The sequence below is a fragment of the Nerophis ophidion genome, linkage group LG12 (genome assembly GCF_033978795.1).
Source record: "Nerophis ophidion isolate RoL-2023_Sa linkage group LG12, RoL_Noph_v1.0, whole genome shotgun sequence".
NCBI lineage: Eukaryota > Metazoa > Chordata > Actinopteri > Syngnathiformes > Syngnathidae > Nerophis > Nerophis ophidion.
Window position 1 is genome coordinate 61,935,558 of NC_084622.1, and position 20,911 is coordinate 61,956,468.

General features: G+C 40.5%; 1 protein-coding gene across 5 annotated transcripts in view; it reads left to right on the forward strand.

The window, feature by feature from the left end:
- The window catches only part of LOC133563671 (EF-hand calcium-binding domain-containing protein 4B-like), a 49,053-nt gene that overhangs the window by 21,204 nt on the left and 6,938 nt on the right, over positions 1-20,911 (forward strand). For 4 of the 5 annotated variants that reach the window (XM_061917938.1, XM_061917937.1, XM_061917939.1 and 1 more), the window contains 13 exons: positions 298-409; positions 481-664; positions 2,129-2,275; positions 4,392-4,482; positions 4,586-4,681; positions 6,020-6,207; positions 6,353-6,424; positions 10,587-10,632; positions 10,731-11,072; positions 11,142-11,274; positions 15,269-15,350; positions 19,956-20,070; positions 20,172-20,273. In XM_061917938.1, the coding sequence (XP_061773922.1) occupies positions 298-409; positions 481-664; positions 2,129-2,275; positions 4,392-4,482; positions 4,586-4,681; positions 6,020-6,207; positions 6,353-6,424; positions 10,587-10,632; positions 10,731-11,072; positions 11,142-11,274; positions 15,269-15,350; positions 19,956-20,070; positions 20,172-20,273 (1,710 nt within the window). The remainder of the gene's footprint in view (positions 1-297; positions 410-480; positions 665-2,128; positions 2,276-4,391; positions 4,483-4,585; positions 4,682-6,019; positions 6,208-6,352; positions 6,425-10,586; positions 10,633-10,730; positions 11,073-11,141; positions 11,275-15,268; positions 15,351-19,955; positions 20,071-20,171; positions 20,274-20,911) is intronic. The other variant, XM_061917941.1, reaches the window with a different exon arrangement.

Here is a 20,911-nt window from a genome sequence, read left to right on the forward strand (position 1 = left end):
GTGTGGTCAATCATTGAAAACTGATCTGTAGCTCCATTGGGAAAATACCAGATGTTAAAATCAACAGTTATTCATTTATCTGCATTTAACACGAATCTTAGTTGAAGTATTATTAATGGCAAGTTTATTGAATTGATTAAATAAACCAAATAACCATCAGTTATTGTTATACCCATAATTTTGCGGCCTGCCCATATCAGTTCGAAGTCGTGGTTGCTATATCTGCTCTGTTGTCATTGTGTTTGGGGCTGTGTTCTTGCCAATAACAGCTGTTTTTTTTTTTGTCATGTAAAATAGCGGCTGCATGGCGAACTCCCTCTCAATGCAGACGAGCTGGAGAAAGTGTTTGACACGCTTGATTCTGACAACAATGGATATCTCACCCTCAATGAGTTCTCCACTGGCTTTAGTATGTTCAGTTGTATGTTCTTGATCACAGTGCAGCTTGCAGTCTCATGTTTTGCATCTCACATTTTCTAGGTGAATTTCTGTATGGCAGGAAGATATCTTTAACTGAAAGTGTGGAGAATAAACCACTTTGTACAAAGTCTTCAGAGGTTCTCTACCAAAATCGGTGGGGAGAGAGCCCTGCAATTTCAGATGAGGAGGAGAAACATTTTTCCATGCTGATGGAGAGCCTGGGAGCCAACAATGTCTTTGAAGAGTGAGTATTGTCCTTGTATGGACGTGTATTATCATTTCTTTCAATACTTGGTTTGCTACCTCAATTATTTAGTTTACAAATACGTAATTAAATTGCAGTGTATAATGTTTGACCTACACATTGTAAATGTCTAAATTTGACAATTATCACTATTTATATCATCAGATACTTCTCTCATTGTTTTACGTACTTTCATTTATATGTGGCAGCTCACGAAAAAAAAATCTGGACTGCCACAAATACGTTTGTCGCTACCTGTTTGCTCTTATTCATAAACACATAACCATGTGACTGTGGCTTATTATTAAAGCACATACAGTATTGCTCTTCTCAACGAGCAGCACTGTGCCCCCCACTCTCCAGGCACCGGCCCAGTCTTGCTTCTGACATTTAAAAAAACAAAAAAAAACATAAAAAGAAGAAACAAAGAACGTTTGTTTGTATTTTCAAACATATTAGTTTTTCTTTTCATGTTTTTGCTAACCTTTTGTCTCTCCCGCATAGCATCCTTATCCTTACATTAATTACATACAATGATGCATATTAGACAATGATGTTGCATAGATTGAATTATATTTATATAGCGCTTTTCTCAAGTGACTCCAAGCACTTTACATAGTGACACCCAATATCTAAGTTACATTTTAAACCAGTGTGGGTGGCACTGGGAGCAGGTGGGTAGAGTGTCTTGCCCAAGGACACAACGGCAGTAACTAGGATGGCACAAGTGGGAATCGAACCTGCAACCCTCAAGTTGCTGGCACGGCCACTCTACCAACCGAGCTATGCCGCCCCATAGATAGATTGTAGTACAGTGGGTAAAACACTGCAATTGTAGATAGATCTCTGCAACAACATATGCATATAAACCTGATGGGTATGTTGTACATTTGCCATGTATTGCAATAAAATTATATAGTGTTGCCAGATTTCGCAGTGTTAGCATTTGGGTATTCTATTTTGAGAACCGCAGTCACACAAAAAAATGAAATATAAAATACAAATTGAGATTCCTAATAATTACAGGGCATCTTTTCTCAAGACTTTCTTACGTGGATTAAAAACAACACATAATTGTACTTTTAATCAGCGTTATTGACATGTGTTTTATATTATTCTATCTCTTTTTGGTTACACGCAACTATGAATATTTATAACAATATCTACAACAATTGTTCAATGAAGTACAGTACATTTCTTTAAATAGTACACAGGGCTTGTGAACTATGGAATCTTGGAGCGTGCATTCAGAAATGAAAATTAAGTAAAAATCAAAACAAAGTATTTTCAAGTAAGATCATCCATCATAACCTATAAAGTTGAGCTTGGATTTTACGTAGTTGTCATGATTATTCCTGCTTTAATGTGTGTCATTGTGTTTTACTAATAACTACTTCTCTGCAATAATACTTAACACCTAAACATGCTCATCTACGATGTTTGTTCACCCCCTCATATCATCAGTCCGGCGGAGATGCGTACATTGTGGGCCCAGCTACGCCGGGACGAACCACACCTTTTATCCAATTTTGAGGACTTCTTGGCCAGAGTGACATCGCAGATCATCGTTGCGAACCAGGAGAAAAGGGACATGGAGAGCGCTCTTAAAAGGTCAGGAGATATCTGAAGTATACTGAGTTTATCAGGGCTCTGTTATATTGACAGCACAGCCAAATCTAATGCAGATTCATTGATGCATTACAACCTAAATATTTGTGTATTAACTTGCCTGTTGCTTTACAGTGGATCCAGAAAGTATTCACAGTGCTTCACTTTTCCAAAATTTTGGTATGTTACCGCCATAACCACAACACCAGGGGGAGCTCCACAAACCACGTTAAACCCAGATTTCGATCTAACAAAGGTCTTAACTCATTCTCTTTCTATGCCACATCAATGTGGAATGCACTCCCAACAGGTATAAAAGTAAGTGCATCTCTATATTCCTTCAAAACCGCTCTAAAACAAAACCTCCAGGCAACTTCAACACTTTACTAATACCCTCCTCCATTCACATCCCATCTCCCCGGATTATAAACAACTCAAATGTACTTCTAATGTATATACTTGTTCTTATGCTATGTGAACTCACTATGTTCTCTGCTGGCTGTACATATCCTACTAAATAAGACCTACACTGTTTCAATGTCCACATTTCTCTGTTGATGCAATTGTTGATGACTGAAGTTCTGATATCAACCAAAGCTCCTCATCCCACCCCCCGGATTGTAAATAATGTAAATAATTCAATGTACATACTATGATGATTCATTTGTGTGATGACTGTATTATGTTGATAGTATATATTTGTACCATGAATTGATTAACGTGGACCCCGACTTAAACAAGTTGAAAAACTTATTCGGGTGTTACCATTTAGTGGTCAATTGTACGGAATATGTACTGTACTGTGCAATCTACTAATAAAAGTATCAATCAATCAATCAATTTCCAAAATGGAATTAGTTGTCTATCTGTGTTGGCCCTGTGATGAGGTGGCGACTTGTCCAGGGTGTAACCCGCCTTCGCCCAATTGTTGCTGAGATAGGCACCAGCGACCCCAAAGGCAATAAGTGGTAGAAATGGATGGATGGAATTAATTCATTATTGTCTTTAAAATTCTGCACACAATACCCCATAAAGACAGTGTGAAATACACAAAAAGATCAAATAAAAATGTACATACGTATGCACAGCATTTGCTCAATACTTTGTTGATTCACCTTTGGCAGCATTTACAGCCTCAAGTCTTTTTGAATATGATGCCAAAAACTTGGCACAGTCATTCTTGGGCAGTATCGATCAGTCCTCTTTGCAGCACCCCTCAAGCTCCATCTGGAGAAGAATTGGTTTGAATCCAGGATGTCTTTGTACATTGCTGCATTCATTTTTTACTCTATCCTGACTAGTCTCCCAGTTCCTGCAACTGCACACCATCCCTACAGCATGATGATGCCACCACCATTCATCTCTGTAGGGATGGTATTGGCTTGGTGATGAGCGGTGCCTGGTTTCCTCCAATCAAGATGCCTGGCAATCACGTCAAAGAGTTCAATATTTGTTTCATCAGACCAAAGTTTTGTTTTTATGGTCTTTCAAGGTGCAATTTAGCAAACTTTTATGAATGAATGGCTTCTGTCTGGCCACTATACCATACAGGCCTGATTGGTGGATTGCTGCAAATAAGGTTGTCCTTCTGGAAGGTTCTCCTCTCTCTACAGAGAAATGCTGTAGCTCTGACAGAGTGACCACCGGGTTCTTGGTCAACTTCCTGACTAGACTAAAATAAATGCAGCAATGTACAGAGACATCCTGGAAGAAAAGCATCGCTTCGAATCCAATCTGATGGAGTTTAAGATGTGCTGCAAAGAGGAATGGGCAAAAAAAAATGGGCGAAAATGCCCAAAGATAGGTGTGCAAAGCGTGTGGCATCGTATTCAAAAATACTCGAGGCTGTAATTGCTGCCTAAGGTGCATAATCAAAGTATTGAGCAAAGGCTGTAAATTCTAATGTACATGGGATTTTTTTTTGTTTTTTAGGGGTATTGAATGCAGATTTTTGAGAACAAAAAAGCGTTTACTCCATTTTGTAATAAGGCTGTAACATAACAAAATAATAACAAAAAAGTGAAGCGCTGTGAATACTTTTTACAGGTGCACTGTACATGCATGTTTTACGTTCGTGTGATGCTAAGAGTGCCGTCCATACAAATATAACTTCTAATAGGAAAGCAGCGACACACGTTGATGAGATCCAGCGCCTTTATGAGGAAATGGAGCAGCAAATTAAGAATGAAAGAGATCGCATTGTGCTGCAGGTAAGACAAATATTAATATTTTAAAATGCTATCAAATGCCGCATCTCATTTTGAGCTCTTTTGCTTGCGAAATCCTTTTTTTTTTTTTATGTCTGCACTGAAGGACGACAAGAAATTTGTGTCTCGCAGTCAAGACCTTGAGAAACAGCTTACCACCAAGGAGAAAGAGTTGGAACAGCTCTTTCAGAAGCAAAGGAGGGTGAGTGACAAGTGCACAGCGACTGAATTTTACCTCAATGTATTTCATCGGCAGGCGTGTGTAAAATTCTTATTTTGGAATTCAATTCATGTGAGAAATTTGAATTTGAATTGAATTGGCTTCACCCCACAATATGTTGAATCAGAATGTGGGATCAAGGATGTCGTTATGGCTTGTGCACTCGTGATTTAGGGCTATATAAATAAACTTTGATTGATTGATTGAATCAGATTTGAAATTAAAGGATGCACAATCCAGTTTATTATATTTTACAGGAATTTATGATGGACAAATTACAGAAATGATTTATAATTTTCAACAAATGTTTAGGCCTAAACACTCAAATTCAACACACAGTCCTTCAATTTTGAAGTGTTTTTCTCCAATTTCCCAAAATTTGAAAGTTTAATACCCATTTATTTTTAGTGGTAAACTTACAAAATTGGCCAAAATACGAGCATGATAAAACTTGGTGTGCCAGGAATTACTTGTTCGGGTCATTACAATCAACAATACAGTAGTGCTACAGGTCAGTGGTTCTCAACCTTTTTTCAGTTTTTTTAATTCAAGTACCCCCTAATCAGAGCAAAGCATTTTTGGTTGAAAAAAAGAGATAAAGAAGTAAAATACAGCACTATGTCATCAGTTTCTGATTTCTTAAATTGTATAACAGTGCAAAATATTGCTCATTGGGAGTGGTCTTTTTTTAACTATTTAAAAAAATATATATAAAAATAACTAAAAAGTTGTTGAAAAATAAACAAGTGATTCAATTATAAATTAAGATTTCTACACATAGAAGTAATCATCAACTTAAAGTGCCCTCTTTGGGGATTGTAATAGAGATCCATCTGGATTCATGAACTTGGTTCTAAATATTTTTCACAAAAGAAGAAATCTTTAACATCAATATTTATGGAACATGTCCACAAAAAAAATCTCGCTGTCAACACTGAATATTGCATTTCTTTTCACAGTTTATGAACTTAAATTCGTATTTTGATTAAATATTATTCAATAAATATATTCATAAAGGATTTTTGATTTGTTGTTAATTTTAGAATATTAAAAAAAACAAATCTCCCATACCCCTTGGCATACCTTCAAGTACCCCCAGGTGTACCCGTACCCCCATTTGAGAACCACTGCTATAGGTTAATGAGGTTGATTAATGTTTAGTGATAAGCTAAATAATCTTGGGACTTTGAGATTTGAAGATTTATACTGCTCTAATTATATTGGCATATTGATGGCTGCAGGCTATTAAATAATAATCACATAATCATATTATATTCAACTGCCATGTGATTTCCTTACCACCACTGGCCTCAACCACAGCTGGAGCATCAGTGCAAGGAGCTTCACAACGAGCAACATGTGACCAAGGTGGAGAACGTGAAGCTGAAGAAGACAAACGATGATCTCGCAAAGGAACTGGATCACACCAGTCAAGAGCTGCTCTCGGCACAGGAACAGCTGGGTCTGCTTCACCAGCAGTCCGCTTGTGTCCACAAAGAGATGGAAATGTGGGTAACAAGATTTGGGTCTTTCCTGCTGTTTTGGCCTTTTTATGTTTTCTACTCCCCCTACCCCCAAATGAAGCAATTATATGCCACAACCTAGCAGTACTTATGGCAATTCTAACACTGCATGTAATGTTGCTTGTCTCAGGGAAATAGACAGACTAACAGAGAGACTGCAGCGAGAGCGAGCCAGCCTTCTCAAACAGTTGGACCTGATGAGGTTTGAATACACTTCAGCTGCTTGTAACTGGAACTGTATTTCACAGCATTCTACTATTGGCCAACAATAACTCTCCTGATTCAGTGGTTCAAGCTGCAACTTACATCTCTCTTATTCTGCTGACATGTCATGTTCATCCCTAACAAACCTTGTCCGCATTTGCTGAGATATGTGGATACATGTGCTGGTTTTTTGAGGCCATACATTGTTACTATGTCAACAAGCATGTCAAGCATATACACCACCACTCACACAAAAGTATTCATCTCTCGGGGGGAATTACAGAATGAACTTAAGATACTATAAACTGTAACAGGAACATTTAACCTTTACATTTTTAACAATACAAGTCCTGATCATAGGATTGGATCAGAGGCCGATAGTCGCCTTTTTCAACCGATTGCTGAATGGCCGATTAGGTGTTACACCAAGCCGATCTTTTCCACAGCTGTGTTCCAGTGATTATATGACTAAAGATTGTCCTCGTGTGAAAGATTCGTTCAAAAGGGATGCATGCTCAGAGAGAGACAATTACCATATTTTTCGGATTATAAATCGCTCCGCAGTATTTATCACACCGGCCGAAAATGCATAATAAAGAAGGGAAAAAAACATGTATAAGTCGCATTTTTGGGCGAAATTTATCTGATAAAACTCAACACCAAGAATAGACATTTGAAAGGCGATTTAAAATAAATAAAGAATAGTGAACAACAGGCTGAATAAGTGTACGTTATATTAGATAGATTAGATAGTACTTTATTTATTGCGTCAGGAGAGTTCCTTCAGGAAAATTAAAATTTTCAGCACAATCCCATTCAAGATCAGACAAACATTACAGGGAGACAGAACAGGATCGCTGACGGGTCTGCCGGCTTCCAGCGCCCCTTACAAAAAAGGTGAGATACAGGTAAACAAGGGGCGGGGGGAATGGGAGAAAAAAATAGAAGATTAAAATAAAATAAAAAAATCGGTCTTAGCCTGGGCCCTGGAGAGGGGGTGCAGACTAAGGCCAAGGAAAAAACAACAACTCATAGCCATAGTACACATCCCTCTTACATGTGTGTTAGAGGGAAACATCAAAGAACACAGAGGACATTAAAGACATTAAAGCAGCAGATACAACCAGACACTTCTACATACAGCTATGAATACAAAGTAAAAGAAACATATCCACTGTGGTGGCCTCTGCGGTGTTCCACGTCATCGTCCGCTGGGGTGGAGGGAGAATGGCCAGAGACAGGAGCAGACCCAACAAAGCAACCAAGACAGCCGACTCCACTCTCGGCCAGTGTCCAGTCCGCATGGATGAGAGAGGATACGTCCAAGGTGACTGAGGTCTCCGACACCTGCTCACCCAGCCAAGACACCGCAAAGCCTCTCCGTACCAGCGATCAGTGCAAGCTCCGCAGCCCTGTCCCCTCATCCGCATCTCCTCCAGTCCCTCCAAACCGACTCCGGTGTGGCAGACACCCAGCAGCTAGTCTCCATGGCCAAAAGGCTGCCGAGAGACAGATCCAGAAGTCCACAAAAAAAGCACCACAGAGGTTACGAAAGTGCCAACCCTTGTCACACAGTCCCAAAGGGTCCTGGACCAAAAGGCAGAAATATATAATGACACATGAAAACAAGAGGGAAACACAAAAGGATGACACAAGAGCACAGAGCTCCTGCCAACAGCAGCCACTACAGCAGCGCCATCTTCAATATCAAATAATATTATTTATATCATTCACGAAAGAGACGAAGAAAATGTCAGCAATCGTCACACACACTTCAACAAATAAGAATTCAGCGGGGGAGGGTCATGGCAGCAATCGTCACACACACACAATGCCCGCTGAATTCTTATTTGTTGAAGTGTGTGTGACATAAATAACCAACTGAGAAGGTGCCTGCTATGTTAACCTAACATATTATGGTAAGAGTCATTCAAATAACTATAACATATAGAACATGCTATACCTTTACCAAACTATCTGTCACTCCTAATCGAGAAATCCGATGAAATCTTCTTCCTCGATGTCGCTTCTAAACAACTGCCAACTCCGAAGGTATACGCCGCTTCCTCTTGTCGTTTTCTGCTGCATATTTCACTACGTTCCAGCTTGTAATCTGCAGTACATGATTTCCTTTTTGATGCCATTTTCGTTCAGCCCTTCTCAGTTTTTACAAGTTACCTCCAATGATGAAATGATCAATTTTAATAGCTACGGCAGTAGCATATAGCATTCCATGACCCACAATGCACTTCTGCCATGACCCTCTCCCGCTGAATTCTTATTTGTTGAAGTGTGTGTGACGATTGCTGACATTTTCTTCGTCTCTTTCGTGAATGATATAAATAGTATTATTTGATATTAAGGTAATGTGTTAATAATTTCACACATAAGTCGACAGTATGTCGCACCCCCGGCCAAACTGTGAAAAAAAACTGCGACTTATAGTCCGAAAAATACGGTATATTTCCGTAATCCATGTTACACACATGCAGGTTTTTTATGAATTCTAGAAGGGTGTGCATTTTGCCAGAACACAGACTAGAATTTGCGAGCAAGCTGCAACAAACAGTCGTGTACCTACAGTGCAAAGCTGCTTCTAAAACTACTAATATTCCCCACTTTTACATAAAATAAACTTAATTTTCTTCCAATTATCATTATTACTTGAGGTTGAGAGAAAAAGGAATGGCTAAGCATGCCACATACACACACCATTGCACACGTGCGAACAAATACACACACTTTTTGGACACAAGAAGCTAACACCTAAAGCTTCAATGTAAAGTTGGGGCCATTGATCCCAAGGTCGATCCTATCGATACCCAGTATAGTAAAACAGTACTAATACTAACAATACTTTTCTTATTATTACAAAATGTTTTTGGGGGTCTGTTTTGTAATTGTTTTCAAACTTAGAGAGTAAGTGTTTGGATACAGGAAATCTTTGAGGGCAACACCCAAATGATTTAAATGGTTGCTAGTAGTTTTTGCTTTTGTTTGTAGCTTTCAATACCACAAATTTAATACAGCGTCTGATTTGTCACAATACTAACAAATTCGAAAAAAATAATAAAATAAGCTTTATAAAAATGTTTTACTGTGATTACTTTAATTACTTGCTATACATCATTTTTATTTTTATAATTTATCGTCAAAGTATCGGATCGGGATTTAAAATCGGAACAGATTTGAGGAAATCGGGTTTGGGGGCCAAATACAGTATGTTGGTTAATGCACATGTTTAATTTTGCTGTTCAACTTCTTTTTAGAGAAAATAAAATTATGCAAAAAATACTGACAAAGTCAACAGTTGGACCTCCATCCATCCATCCATCATCCTCTGCTCATCCGAGGTCGGGTCGCGGGGGCAGCAGCCTAAGCAGGGAAGCCCAGACTTCCCTATCTCCAGCCACTTCGTCTAGCTCTTCCCGGGGGATCCCGAGGCGTTCCCAGGCCAGCCGGGAGACATAGTCTTCCCAACGTGTCCTGGGTCTTCCCCGTGGCCTCCTACCAGCTGGACGTGCCCTAAACACATCCCTAGGGAGGCGTTCGGGTGGCATCCTGACCAGATGCCCGAACCACTTCATCTGGCTCCTCTCGATGTGGAGGAGCAGCGGCTTTACTTTGAGTTCCTCCCGGATGGCAGAGCTTCTCACCCTATCTCTAAGGGAGAGACCCGCCACACGGCGGAGGAAACTCATTTCGGCCGCTTGTACCCGTGATCTTATCCTTTCGGTCATGACCCAAAGCTCATGACCATAGGTGAGGATGGGAACGTAGATCGACCGGTAAATTGAGAGCTTTGCCTTCCGGCTCAGCTCCTTCTTCACCACAACGGATCGATATAACGTCCGCATTACTGAAGACGCCGCACCGATCCGCCTGTCGATCTCACGATCCACTCTTCCCCCACTCGTGAACAAGACTCCTAGGTACTTGAACTCCTCCACTTGGGGCAGGGTCTCCTCCCCAACCCGGAGATGGCACTCCACTCCACAGTTGGACCTGTGCATTCAAAAGTCGAGAAAAGGTCCAATTTGGTCCACTTAAAGATCTAATGTTTTTTCCTATCATCCTGAAGTTTCACCCAAAATGCAAATAATCCCTAAATGTTGGATTGCAACACTTGCACCCTTTTCAATGTATTTTCTTTCTTGCAGGGAAATGGACAAAGTTTTTCGGGACGAAAAAGACAGTGTCTTTCAGGTTTGTGTTGCATTTGAACATTTTTCGCAAGTGTTTTTCACTGCAGCCTCAAAGGTGGAAAAAAACAATGAAGGTGATGACTCCTGTTTTGTCTACAGAAACCAAACAATTGTATGAGAACAAGATTCCAGCCAAAGTCTTTACCTAATGTTGGGACATACACTTACCTACCGTCTTGCCCAGAGATAATCAGAGGTTCCCTTCAGAGGATCATCTCCATTGAGGAGGACCACCTGCCGCACTTGCTGCAGCCCCAATCGCCTCTTGAACCATTTACTGAAGGAGAGGAATCAACCGACCAGGAGGACTCTATAGACTTGGTGATGAGCGATATTTACCCATCTTCTGCTCAGCCGCAGTGGTCAGAAGGAATTGGAGAAACAAGTCAGATTGCAACGTCTTTGAGGTGTCAACCCGTTGGCCAGGATACTAGCATACTTGTAAGCCCATCTTTGTTTGATTGCCTCCCTTCACTCCTTCATTTAATGCATGTTTTTTTCCGTACGGAGGAGGAACGTGAACCATCATCGCCTGACCGCCTCTTCAAGATTGTCCTGGTGGGGAACTCCAGTGTCGGAAAGACCTCCCTCCTGCGACGGTTTTGTGACGACTGCTTTCACCCTGACACCTCTGCTACTGTTGGTATGTATAATTTCACATGCATCTTGGTGCTATTATCAGCTCATCGATTTACGCATCAAATGTGTTTGTAATTACTTATATTTGTTGTTGCGTTTCCTTTTAACCATGAAAAGTAGCAAGGTTAAGACTCACCTAACTTAAACCCACTTTACCAAATTGGGATGGTTTAGAGTTGAGGAAAGAGTACCGTATTTTTCGGACTGTAAGTTGCAGTTTTTTTCATAGTTTGGCAAGGGGTGCGACATACTCCGGAGCGACTTATGTATGAAATTATTAACACATTACCCTAAAACAGGGGTAGGGAACCTATGGCTCTCGAGCCAGATGTGGCTCTTTTGATGACTGCACCTGGCTCTCAGATAAATATTATCTGATGTTGCTTAACACGATAAGTAATCAATCAATCAATCAATGTTTACTTATATAGCCCTAAATCACTAGTGTCTCAAAGGGCTGCACAAACCACCACGACATCCTCGGTAGGCCCACATAAGGGCAAGGAAAACTCACACCCAGTGAGACATTGGTGACAATAATGACCCAATGGGACGTCGGTGACAATGATGACTATGAGAACCTTGGAGAGGAGGAAAGCAATGGATGTCGAGCGGGTCTAACATGATACTGTGAAAGTTCAATCCACAATGGATACAACACAGTCGCGAGAGTCCAGTCCAAAGAGGATCCAAGACACAGCAGCGAGAGTCCCGTTCACAGAGGAGCCAGCAGGAAACCATCCCAAGCGTAGGCGGACCAGCAGCGCAGAGATGTCCCCAGCCGATACACAGGCGAGCAGTACATGGCCACCGGATCGGACCGGACCCCCTCCACACGGGAGAGTGGGACATAGAAGAAAAAGAAAAGAAACGGCAGATCAACTGGTCTAAAAAGGGAGTCTATTTAAAGGCTAGAGTATACAAATGAGTTTTAAGGTGAGACTTAAATGCTTCTACTGAGGTGGCATCGCGAACTGTTACCGGGAGGGCATTCCAGAGTACTTCCGCTGGTAATCGCAGTGTTAAAAATAACGTTCAAAATATAAAACACTCTCATGCATTTTAATACATCCATCCGTTTCTATCGCACCTGTTCAAGAAGTCGCATTAATGGTCAAAAGTATTTTATTTATTATTGGTTACCTTCAGAAAAACAATGTTTTTAATAAGAATAAGAGATGCTGTCATGTCTTGTGATCGTGTTTTGTTTAGTTATGTTCTGTTTTGCTTAAGACTCCATTGTTTCCCGTTTTCGCACTCCCTTGTTTGCTTTGTTACCATGACTACCAATCAGTTCACCTGTCCTCACGACTCACGCACCTGATTCATTTGAACTCACGCACCTGTTTTCAATCACCACATCACTATTTAAGCCTGTCATTTTCTGTTGGTCGTCCTGGCGTCATTGTGTTCGTTCCATGCTCTGTTCTTGTTTCATGCCAAAGTTCATGCTGTTCTTTTCTAGTCACAGTAAGTCTTTTTTGCGTTATGTTCATAGTTTATGTTAAAGTGTTAGTTTTGTTTCTTTAGCCAAGTTGTGCCTCCGCAGTGAGCGCTTTTTGTTTGTACCTTTTTAGTCACAGTTAAATCAAGTTTTTACCTAAACGCCATGTCCCGAGTTGTCCGTCTGCCTTCCTGGAAGAACGACGCTGCAGCAAGCTGTGACCCCCCCGCCGTGACAGATGCACACATTTAGTTGTTGTAATCAGGGAAAGTCCAAATAAAAGAGGAGGCGTAGAATTCTCTTGTCAGAGCCTGGGACGACACTGTACAAGGGTACAGGTCTACGCATTTCTCCTCGTTGAGCTAAACTGAATCCAGTCTCTGTTTAATTCCTTGCTTCTTGTCTGTTTAATAGATGGCATCAGTGTTTGAACCTGACAGTTGTATTCAGTGTTAAAAATATTATACGGCTCTCAAGGGAATACATTTTAAAATATGTGGCTTTCATAGCTCTCTCAGCCAAAAAGGTTCCCGACCCCTGCCCTAAAATATCAAATACTATTACTTACCTAATTCGCGGAAGAGACGAACAAAATGTCAGCAATCGTCACACACACGTCAGTAATCGTCACACGCTTATCAACCAATAAGAATTCGGCGGGGGGAGGGTCATGGCAGAAGTGCATTGTGGGTCATGGAATGCTAAATGCTATATGCTACTGCTGTAGCTATTAAAATGGATGATTTCATGGTTGGCGATAACTTATAAAAACTGAGAAGGGCTGAACAAAAATGGCACCGAAAAGGTGGTGCAGATTACAAGCTGGACGTAGTGAAATATGCAGCAGAAAACAAAAAGAGGAAGCGGCGCATATCTTTGGAGTTGGCAGAGTTGTTTAGAAGCGACATCGAGGAAGAAGATTTCATGGGATTTATGGATTAGGAGTGACATTGTTTGGTAAACGTTTAGCATGTTCTATATGTTAAAGTTATTTGAATGACTCTTACCATAATATGTTAGGTTAACATAGCAGTTGGTCATTTATGCCTCATATAACGTACACTTATTCAGCCTGTTGTTCACTATTCTTTATTTATTTTAAATTGCCTTTCAAATGTCTATTCTTGGTGTTGGGTTTTATCAAATACATTTCCCCCCAAAAAGGCGACTTATATATGTTTTTTTTTCCTTCTTCATTATGCATTTTCGTCCGGTGCGACGTATACTCCGGAGCGACTTATAATCCGAAAAATACGGTACACCAAATCGCAATGTGGTTGGTATTCAAAATACTCAGAGAAACTGTTCCCGAGTACCTGTCGAACTATTTCACCAGAGTAAGTGATGCTCACAGGTACTACACGAGAGGGAGTTCCCCAGACCTCGTCCCCCCCAAAATCAAGACTCTCATGGGAAAAAATGCATTCTACTATAGTGGAACGCACCTTAAAATTCGAACTTCCTTACTAAATTTTAAAACTGCCATAAAATCATGGCACCTGATCTGAACAAAAATTGATCTCAGGCAACTTTCTGAAGCGTCAAACAGGTTTATATGTGGTTATAGTGTATATCCGTCCATCCATTTTCTACCGCTTGTCCTGTTCGGGGTCGCGGGGGGTGCTGGAGGCGGAAGGCGGAGTACACCCAGGACAAGTTGCCACCTCATCACAGTGTACCGTATTTTGCGGAGTATAAGTTGCACCTGCCGAAAATGCATAATAAAGAAGGAAAAAAAAACATATATAAGTCGCACTGGAGTATAAGTCACATTTTTGGGGGAAATTTATTTGATAAAACCCAACACCAAGAATAGACATTTGAAAGGCAATTTAAAATAAATAAAGAATAGTGAACAACAGGCTGAATAAGTGTACGTTATATGAGGCATAAATGACCAACTGCTATGTTAACCTAACATATTATGGTAAGAGTCATTCAAATAACTAGAACATATAGAACATGCTATACCTTTACCAAACTATCTGTCACTCCTAATCACTAAATCCCATGAAATCTTATACGTCTATCTCTTACGTGAATGAGCTAAATAATATTATTTGATATTTTACGGTAATTTGTTAATAATTTCACACATAAGGCGCTCCTGAGTATAAGTCGCACCTCCGGCCAAACTATGAAAAAAAACTGCAACTTATAGTTCGAAAAATACGGTATATATATTTTCTCAAGGGACAAGCTGTAGAAAATGGAGTCAACATGTGCATAATCATGTACATAATGTATATACCCCGTCCCCCCTATTTTTTGTATATATTGTTTTTTAAATCACCTGACATGTATACTGTGTGTATGTACATAATTTATCAATGTGTTTACGTAATTTTTTATACACATGTTAAAGGTTGTATATCTTTTATTATTGAATGTATCAAATGTGATGAATATTTAATGGACCACAACGGAAACAAGCCTTTTGGCTTTTTGTGCCATCCATTTGCCTTTTTAAAGCATTTCATGGATTCGATTCTTTAAGACGTCAATAAACGTCGCAATCAATCAATCAGTTAAAACTTGATGCTAATGTGTGCAGGTATAGACTACAGTGTGAAGGCTATAATAGTCGACAACAGCCAGGTGGCGCTGCAGATCTGGGATACAGCAGGACAAGAAAGGTAACATTAATTAGTCACAGATTTGAATTTCCTTACCCTCAGTAATTTTTTCATGTAGTTTGGTATTGAAGTTAACGTTTTAAATAAAAAATAATAAAAAATGAGGCTGCCCTGCTTTTTTATATCAAAGTCCTCCGAGGCTAAAAAGTGCTGTTACTGATGTACTGTACAAAAAAAAGCTAGTTTTATTATCATAATTTAATATTGGCCCTAGTGTGTGAATGTGAGTGTGAATGTTGTCTATCTGTGTTGGCCCTGCGATGAGGTGGCGACTTGTCCGAGGTGTACTCTGCCTTCCGCCCGATTGTAGCTGAGATAGGGGCCAGCGCCCCCCGCAACCCCAAAAGGGAATAAGCGGTAGAAAATGGATGAATGGATAATAATGGGGCGGTATAGTTCGGTTGGTAGAGTGGCCGTGCCAGCATCTTGAGGGTTCCAGGTTCGATCCCAGCTTCTGCCATCCGATTCACTACCGTTGTGTCCTTGGGCAAGACACTTACCCACCTGCTCCCAGTGCCACCCACATCGGTTTATATGCAACTTAGATATTGGGTTTCACTATGTAAAGCGCTTTGAGTCACTAGAGAAAAGCGCTATATAAACATAATTCAATTCAAAATTCAACTACATTTTGCTGAGCATTTAGTTTTTTTGTGCAACATATTGCCGGTCCCACACAAGAACAAGGCCACTCTTTGGATTTTGTAATAGCACATAATCTTGATATATACTTAAAGTATAAATATGTAATGCTCTATGACCATATACCTGTGTTGTTTGAATTCTACTCGCCTTGTCACGTGGAATAAACGTGCGCCTCCGCGCCGCGTAATTAAAGCATTCACTGCTGCTGAGCTCTCCTTTTGCCTTTTTAATTCCGCCTTGGACACCCTGCCTTCCTCTCTCTTTAAACGCAAAAGATTTGATCAACTTGTTGTCACATTCTTGATTCTAATGCTCCTTTTAAATCCATGCGCTCTAAAGCCATGTTTAAATGATGTGATAAGAGAGGCCAGGCATCAGTGCAGACAGGCAGAGCGTAAATCAAAGAAGGATAAGCTTCATGTTTCCTTTGCTATCTTAAAAGACTCCTGGAAAGAGTATCAGAACCTTCTGAGGGTAGAAAAGAACAAGCATTTTTCATTACAAGTAATTTCAACAACTCACATGTTTTATTCAATACAATTGATTCTTTTTTTAAGTGTTCCCCAATCCATATGCTTGGAAGCTTCACTAGAGGTCTGTGGAAAATGTTTCAACTGTTTTACTGATAAAGTTGACACAAATGAGGCAAATATTTGTCTCCCATCTTTTGAACATTCTATTTCTGTCACCTGTCCATTCACCTTTGAGCATCTATCTGTGCTGTCTCTGTCCTCGCTCAACAACATTTTATCACAGCTCAAACCTGCAGCATTTTCCACTGACTTAATGCCACCTTGTCTGTTCAAAGACGTCCGGGATGTCGTCGCCCACCGCGTCCAGGAAATAATAAACAGCAGTCTTGCTTCAGGGACTGAAGCTGCTGTGGAACCTCTGCCAAAGAAACCAAACTTGGATCCCTCTAGCGCAGGGGTCGGCAACCTTTACCACTCAAAGAGCCATTTTGACCCAATCACAAAGTAAAGAAAACAATGGGAGCCACATAACTCTTTTGAAATTTATAATGAAATAATACTGCATACAGAGTTTTTTAAATCTTTTTGCTATGAATAAACCAGGGGTCTCAGACACGCGGCCCGCACCTTAACATGAAAATGTAATATTAGGACGGCCCGCGAGTTTTATATGAATGCCGCTTGACACCTGCCAACTGTCCCAATTCTCCCGGGAGACTCCCGGATTTCAGAGTGATTATTCTCTCGGATATACGCTGGTGTTAACCCGATGAACAATAATAAGGGCGTACAATGATGTCACTACCGCCCTCTACAGCTTGTACAAATACCTTGCCAGCCCAAATAATTTTTTGACGAGGCTATTGCAGACACACGTAAGAGACTGCAAGGCATCCTTATTCAACAGCAATACAGGTTACACTGAGGGGGGCTGTTTAAACAACTTTAGCACTCTTACTAATATGCGCCACACTGTGAACCCACACCAAACAAGAATGACAGACACATTTCAGGAGAACATCTGCACTACAACACGACAGAACAAATACCCAGAATCTCATGTATCCTGACTCTTCCGGGCTCCATTATACACCCAGCTACCACCAACCAAAACCCCAAACCCCCACCCCTCCGTGCTTCGGTTGAGGTGGGCGGGGTTGGGTTGGTGGTAGCTAAGTTTATAATGGAGCCCAAAAGAGTACATGGGTTTCTGGGTATTTGTTCTGTCGTGTTTATGTTGTGTTATAGGGCGGATGTTCTCCTGAAATGTGTTTGTCATTCTTCTTTGGTGTGGGTTCACAGTGTGGCGCATATTAGTAAGAGTGTCAAAGTTGTTTATATCACAACCCTCAGTGTGACCCGTATGGCTGTTGAACAAGTATGCCTTGCAGTTGCACATGCGTTCGGATAGAGATCACATCCAAAATGTGACCGGACGGTCGGGACGCAAATATCACGATGTAAATCCTGGCGCGATGACATGTAAAAAGGGTGTTCGAGGCATTGTCATCGCGGCACGCCGTCAAAGTTGATGTCTGGGTGAAAATCGAAATATGAATGCCCTCGAGATTTCTGATAGAGACATTAAAATTGGAAATCTACCGTAGGCGGCTGAGCCACATCAGAGTGGTCAAAGAGCCGCAAGCGGCTTCGGAGCCGCGGGTTGCTGACCCCTGCTCTAGCGAATCAAATTTTAGACCCATTTTGAACCTTCTTTTTATTTCAAAAATTTTACTGTCTTATTACTGTCTTATCTTGATGTTTTTTGGTCCAGTTTTAGAGCCTGTCATAGCACTTTTAATGTTTTGTAACTACCATTTAATATCCACTGAGTCTGGCGATTCTGCCATTTTTTTTTTTTTAGATGTAATTGCTGCATTTGACTTTGTAGATTAGTCGCTTGGAACAATGAGTGGATTTAAGAAGCACACCCTTGAAATGGTTCAGGTCATATCTGACACACAGAACTTTTTAAGATTTAAACTGATGATTCAGCTTCAGCCTGGGCTCCGTACTCCTGTAGTGTTTCTCAAAGCTCGATTCTAGGACCAATCCTGTTTTCAAAGTACATCCTGCCCATTCAACACATAAAAAAAAAATGTTATGTGTCGTGTTGTCTTTATGCTGATGATATGCAGGAGTGCAAAATCACTTTTAAATTGTCTTGACATAAGAGCATGGTTGGAGGTAAGTGTTCTAAACTTAAATGAGAACAAGACAGCAATCCTTTGATTTAAAGGTAGAACGCAATGCTCATCGGAGGAACCTAGATCTTAAGCCTTATTTTAAACTCCCGGTCACAAATTGTTGTTTTAAGTTTGAAGTTTGACAAGGATTTTTAATTGGAACTGCAGAATAACTCGATCCAGTTTTTATCATCAGAGACTTATAGCAAAAATTAAATCAGTTTCATCTTTTAACTACTTTATGCTGGTAATTCATGCTTTCATTGAATCACGTTTGGACTATTGCAACTCAACCACTCGATTGCAGCTTGTCCAAAATCCTGCTGCTCGCCTTTTAACTGGCACTAAAAATCATGAGCACATTACCCCTATTTTAGTATCCTGTCATTGGCTCCCAGTTCATTTTAGAATTAATTTAAAAAATGTATTGTTTGTTCTTAAATCTCTTTACGGATTATCCATGCATCCATCCATTTTCTACCGCTTATTCCCTTTCGGGGTCGCGGGGGGCGCTGGCGCCTATCTCAGCTACAATCGGGCGGAAGGCGGGGTACACCCTGGACAAGTCGCCACCTCATCGCAGGGCCAACACAGATAGACAGACAACATTCACACTCACATTCACACACTAGGGACTATTTAGTGTTGCCAATCAACCTATCCCCAGGTGCATGTCTTTAGAAGTGGGAGGAAGCCGGAGTACCCGGAGGGAACCCACGCATTCACGGGGAGAACATGCAAACTCCACACAGAAAGATCCCGAGCCTGGATTTGAACCCAGGACTGCAGGACCTTCGTATTGTGAGGCAGATGCACTAACCCCTCTGCCACCGTGAGGATTAGCGCCACAAAATTAATATTTGACCCTTTTAAAAATATACGCCTGCTGATCAGTTTCTTCTTCCTGTCCCAAAAATACTGTTTTAAATCCAGAGGGATCGTGCATTTTCTGCTGTGTTTCCAAAACTTTGGAACAATATCCCTCTTACTTTTCAGACTGCTCCTTCTTTACTACTCCTTGGATTTTTAACCATCATGACAGTTGTGTGATTTTAGTCTATTTTCCTCTTATTGTATGTATTGTATACATTTATTCTCTTTTTAGTTAAATGTTTATTTTACAATTGGTTCTCTTAAATTTTATACTTATTCTATACTTTTTTGAACTCCTGTGCAGCTTTTTGTGAAACTTGTATTGTTTTTTTAAATGTGCTATATCATTAAAATTGGATTGAATGAGATGTTTCTCTTTTAGAAATGCACTATTTTAAAATCTTTGTCCTTTTCTTCTCCGCGGTCAGGTATCGAAGCATAACCAAGCAATTTTTCCGCAAGGCTGATGGTGTGGTTGTGATGTACGACATAACAGTTGAGCAGAGCTTCACAGAAGTCAGACACTGGCTGACAAGTGTCAAGGTAATGCTGACTCGGATTTGCCCTCATTAAACCTACTCAAAGAATAAATGTTCAACATGCAGACGTTTTAATCCAGCATGACTTTCTCTTCCGATTTTTAGGAAGGAGCTGGGGACAGCATCGCTGTAATGTTGTTGGGAAACAAAACTGACTTACAGATTGAAAGACGAGTTCAGAAATCAGTGGGTGAAAGGCTCGCTGAGGTGTGTTGTCATCAACTTAAAGGCCTACTGAAATGAGATTTTCTTTTTGAAACGGGGATAGCAGGTCAATTTTATGTGTCATACTTGATAATTTCGCGATATTTTTGCTGAAAGGATTTAGTAGAGAACATCGACGATAAAGTTCGCAACTTTTGGTCGCTAATAAAAAAAGTCTTGCCTGTACCGGAAGTAGCAGACGATGTGCGCGTGACGTCAAGGGTTGTAGGGCTCCTGACATCCTCACATTGTTTATAATCATAGCCACCAGCAGCAGGAGCAATTCGGGCCGAGAAAGCGACGATTTCCCCATTAATTTGAGCGAGGATGAAAGATACGTGGATGAGGAAAGTTAGAGAGAAGCACTAAAAAGAAAAAGAAAGAAAAGGCGGCGGCAGTGGGAGCGATTCAGATGTTATTAGACCCATTTACTAGGATAATTCTGGAAAATCCCTTATCTGCTTATTGTGTTAATAGTGTTTTAGTGAGATTATTAAGTCATACCTGAAAGTCTGGAGGAGCCAAGATCACAGCTGCCTTTTTGACAGCTGCAGGAGGAGGTCGCATAATCCGCTGAAGTCTCCGGTAAGAGCAGAGTTAATATCACAATTGGTTGACATGTGGTAAAGAAACATGTTCGC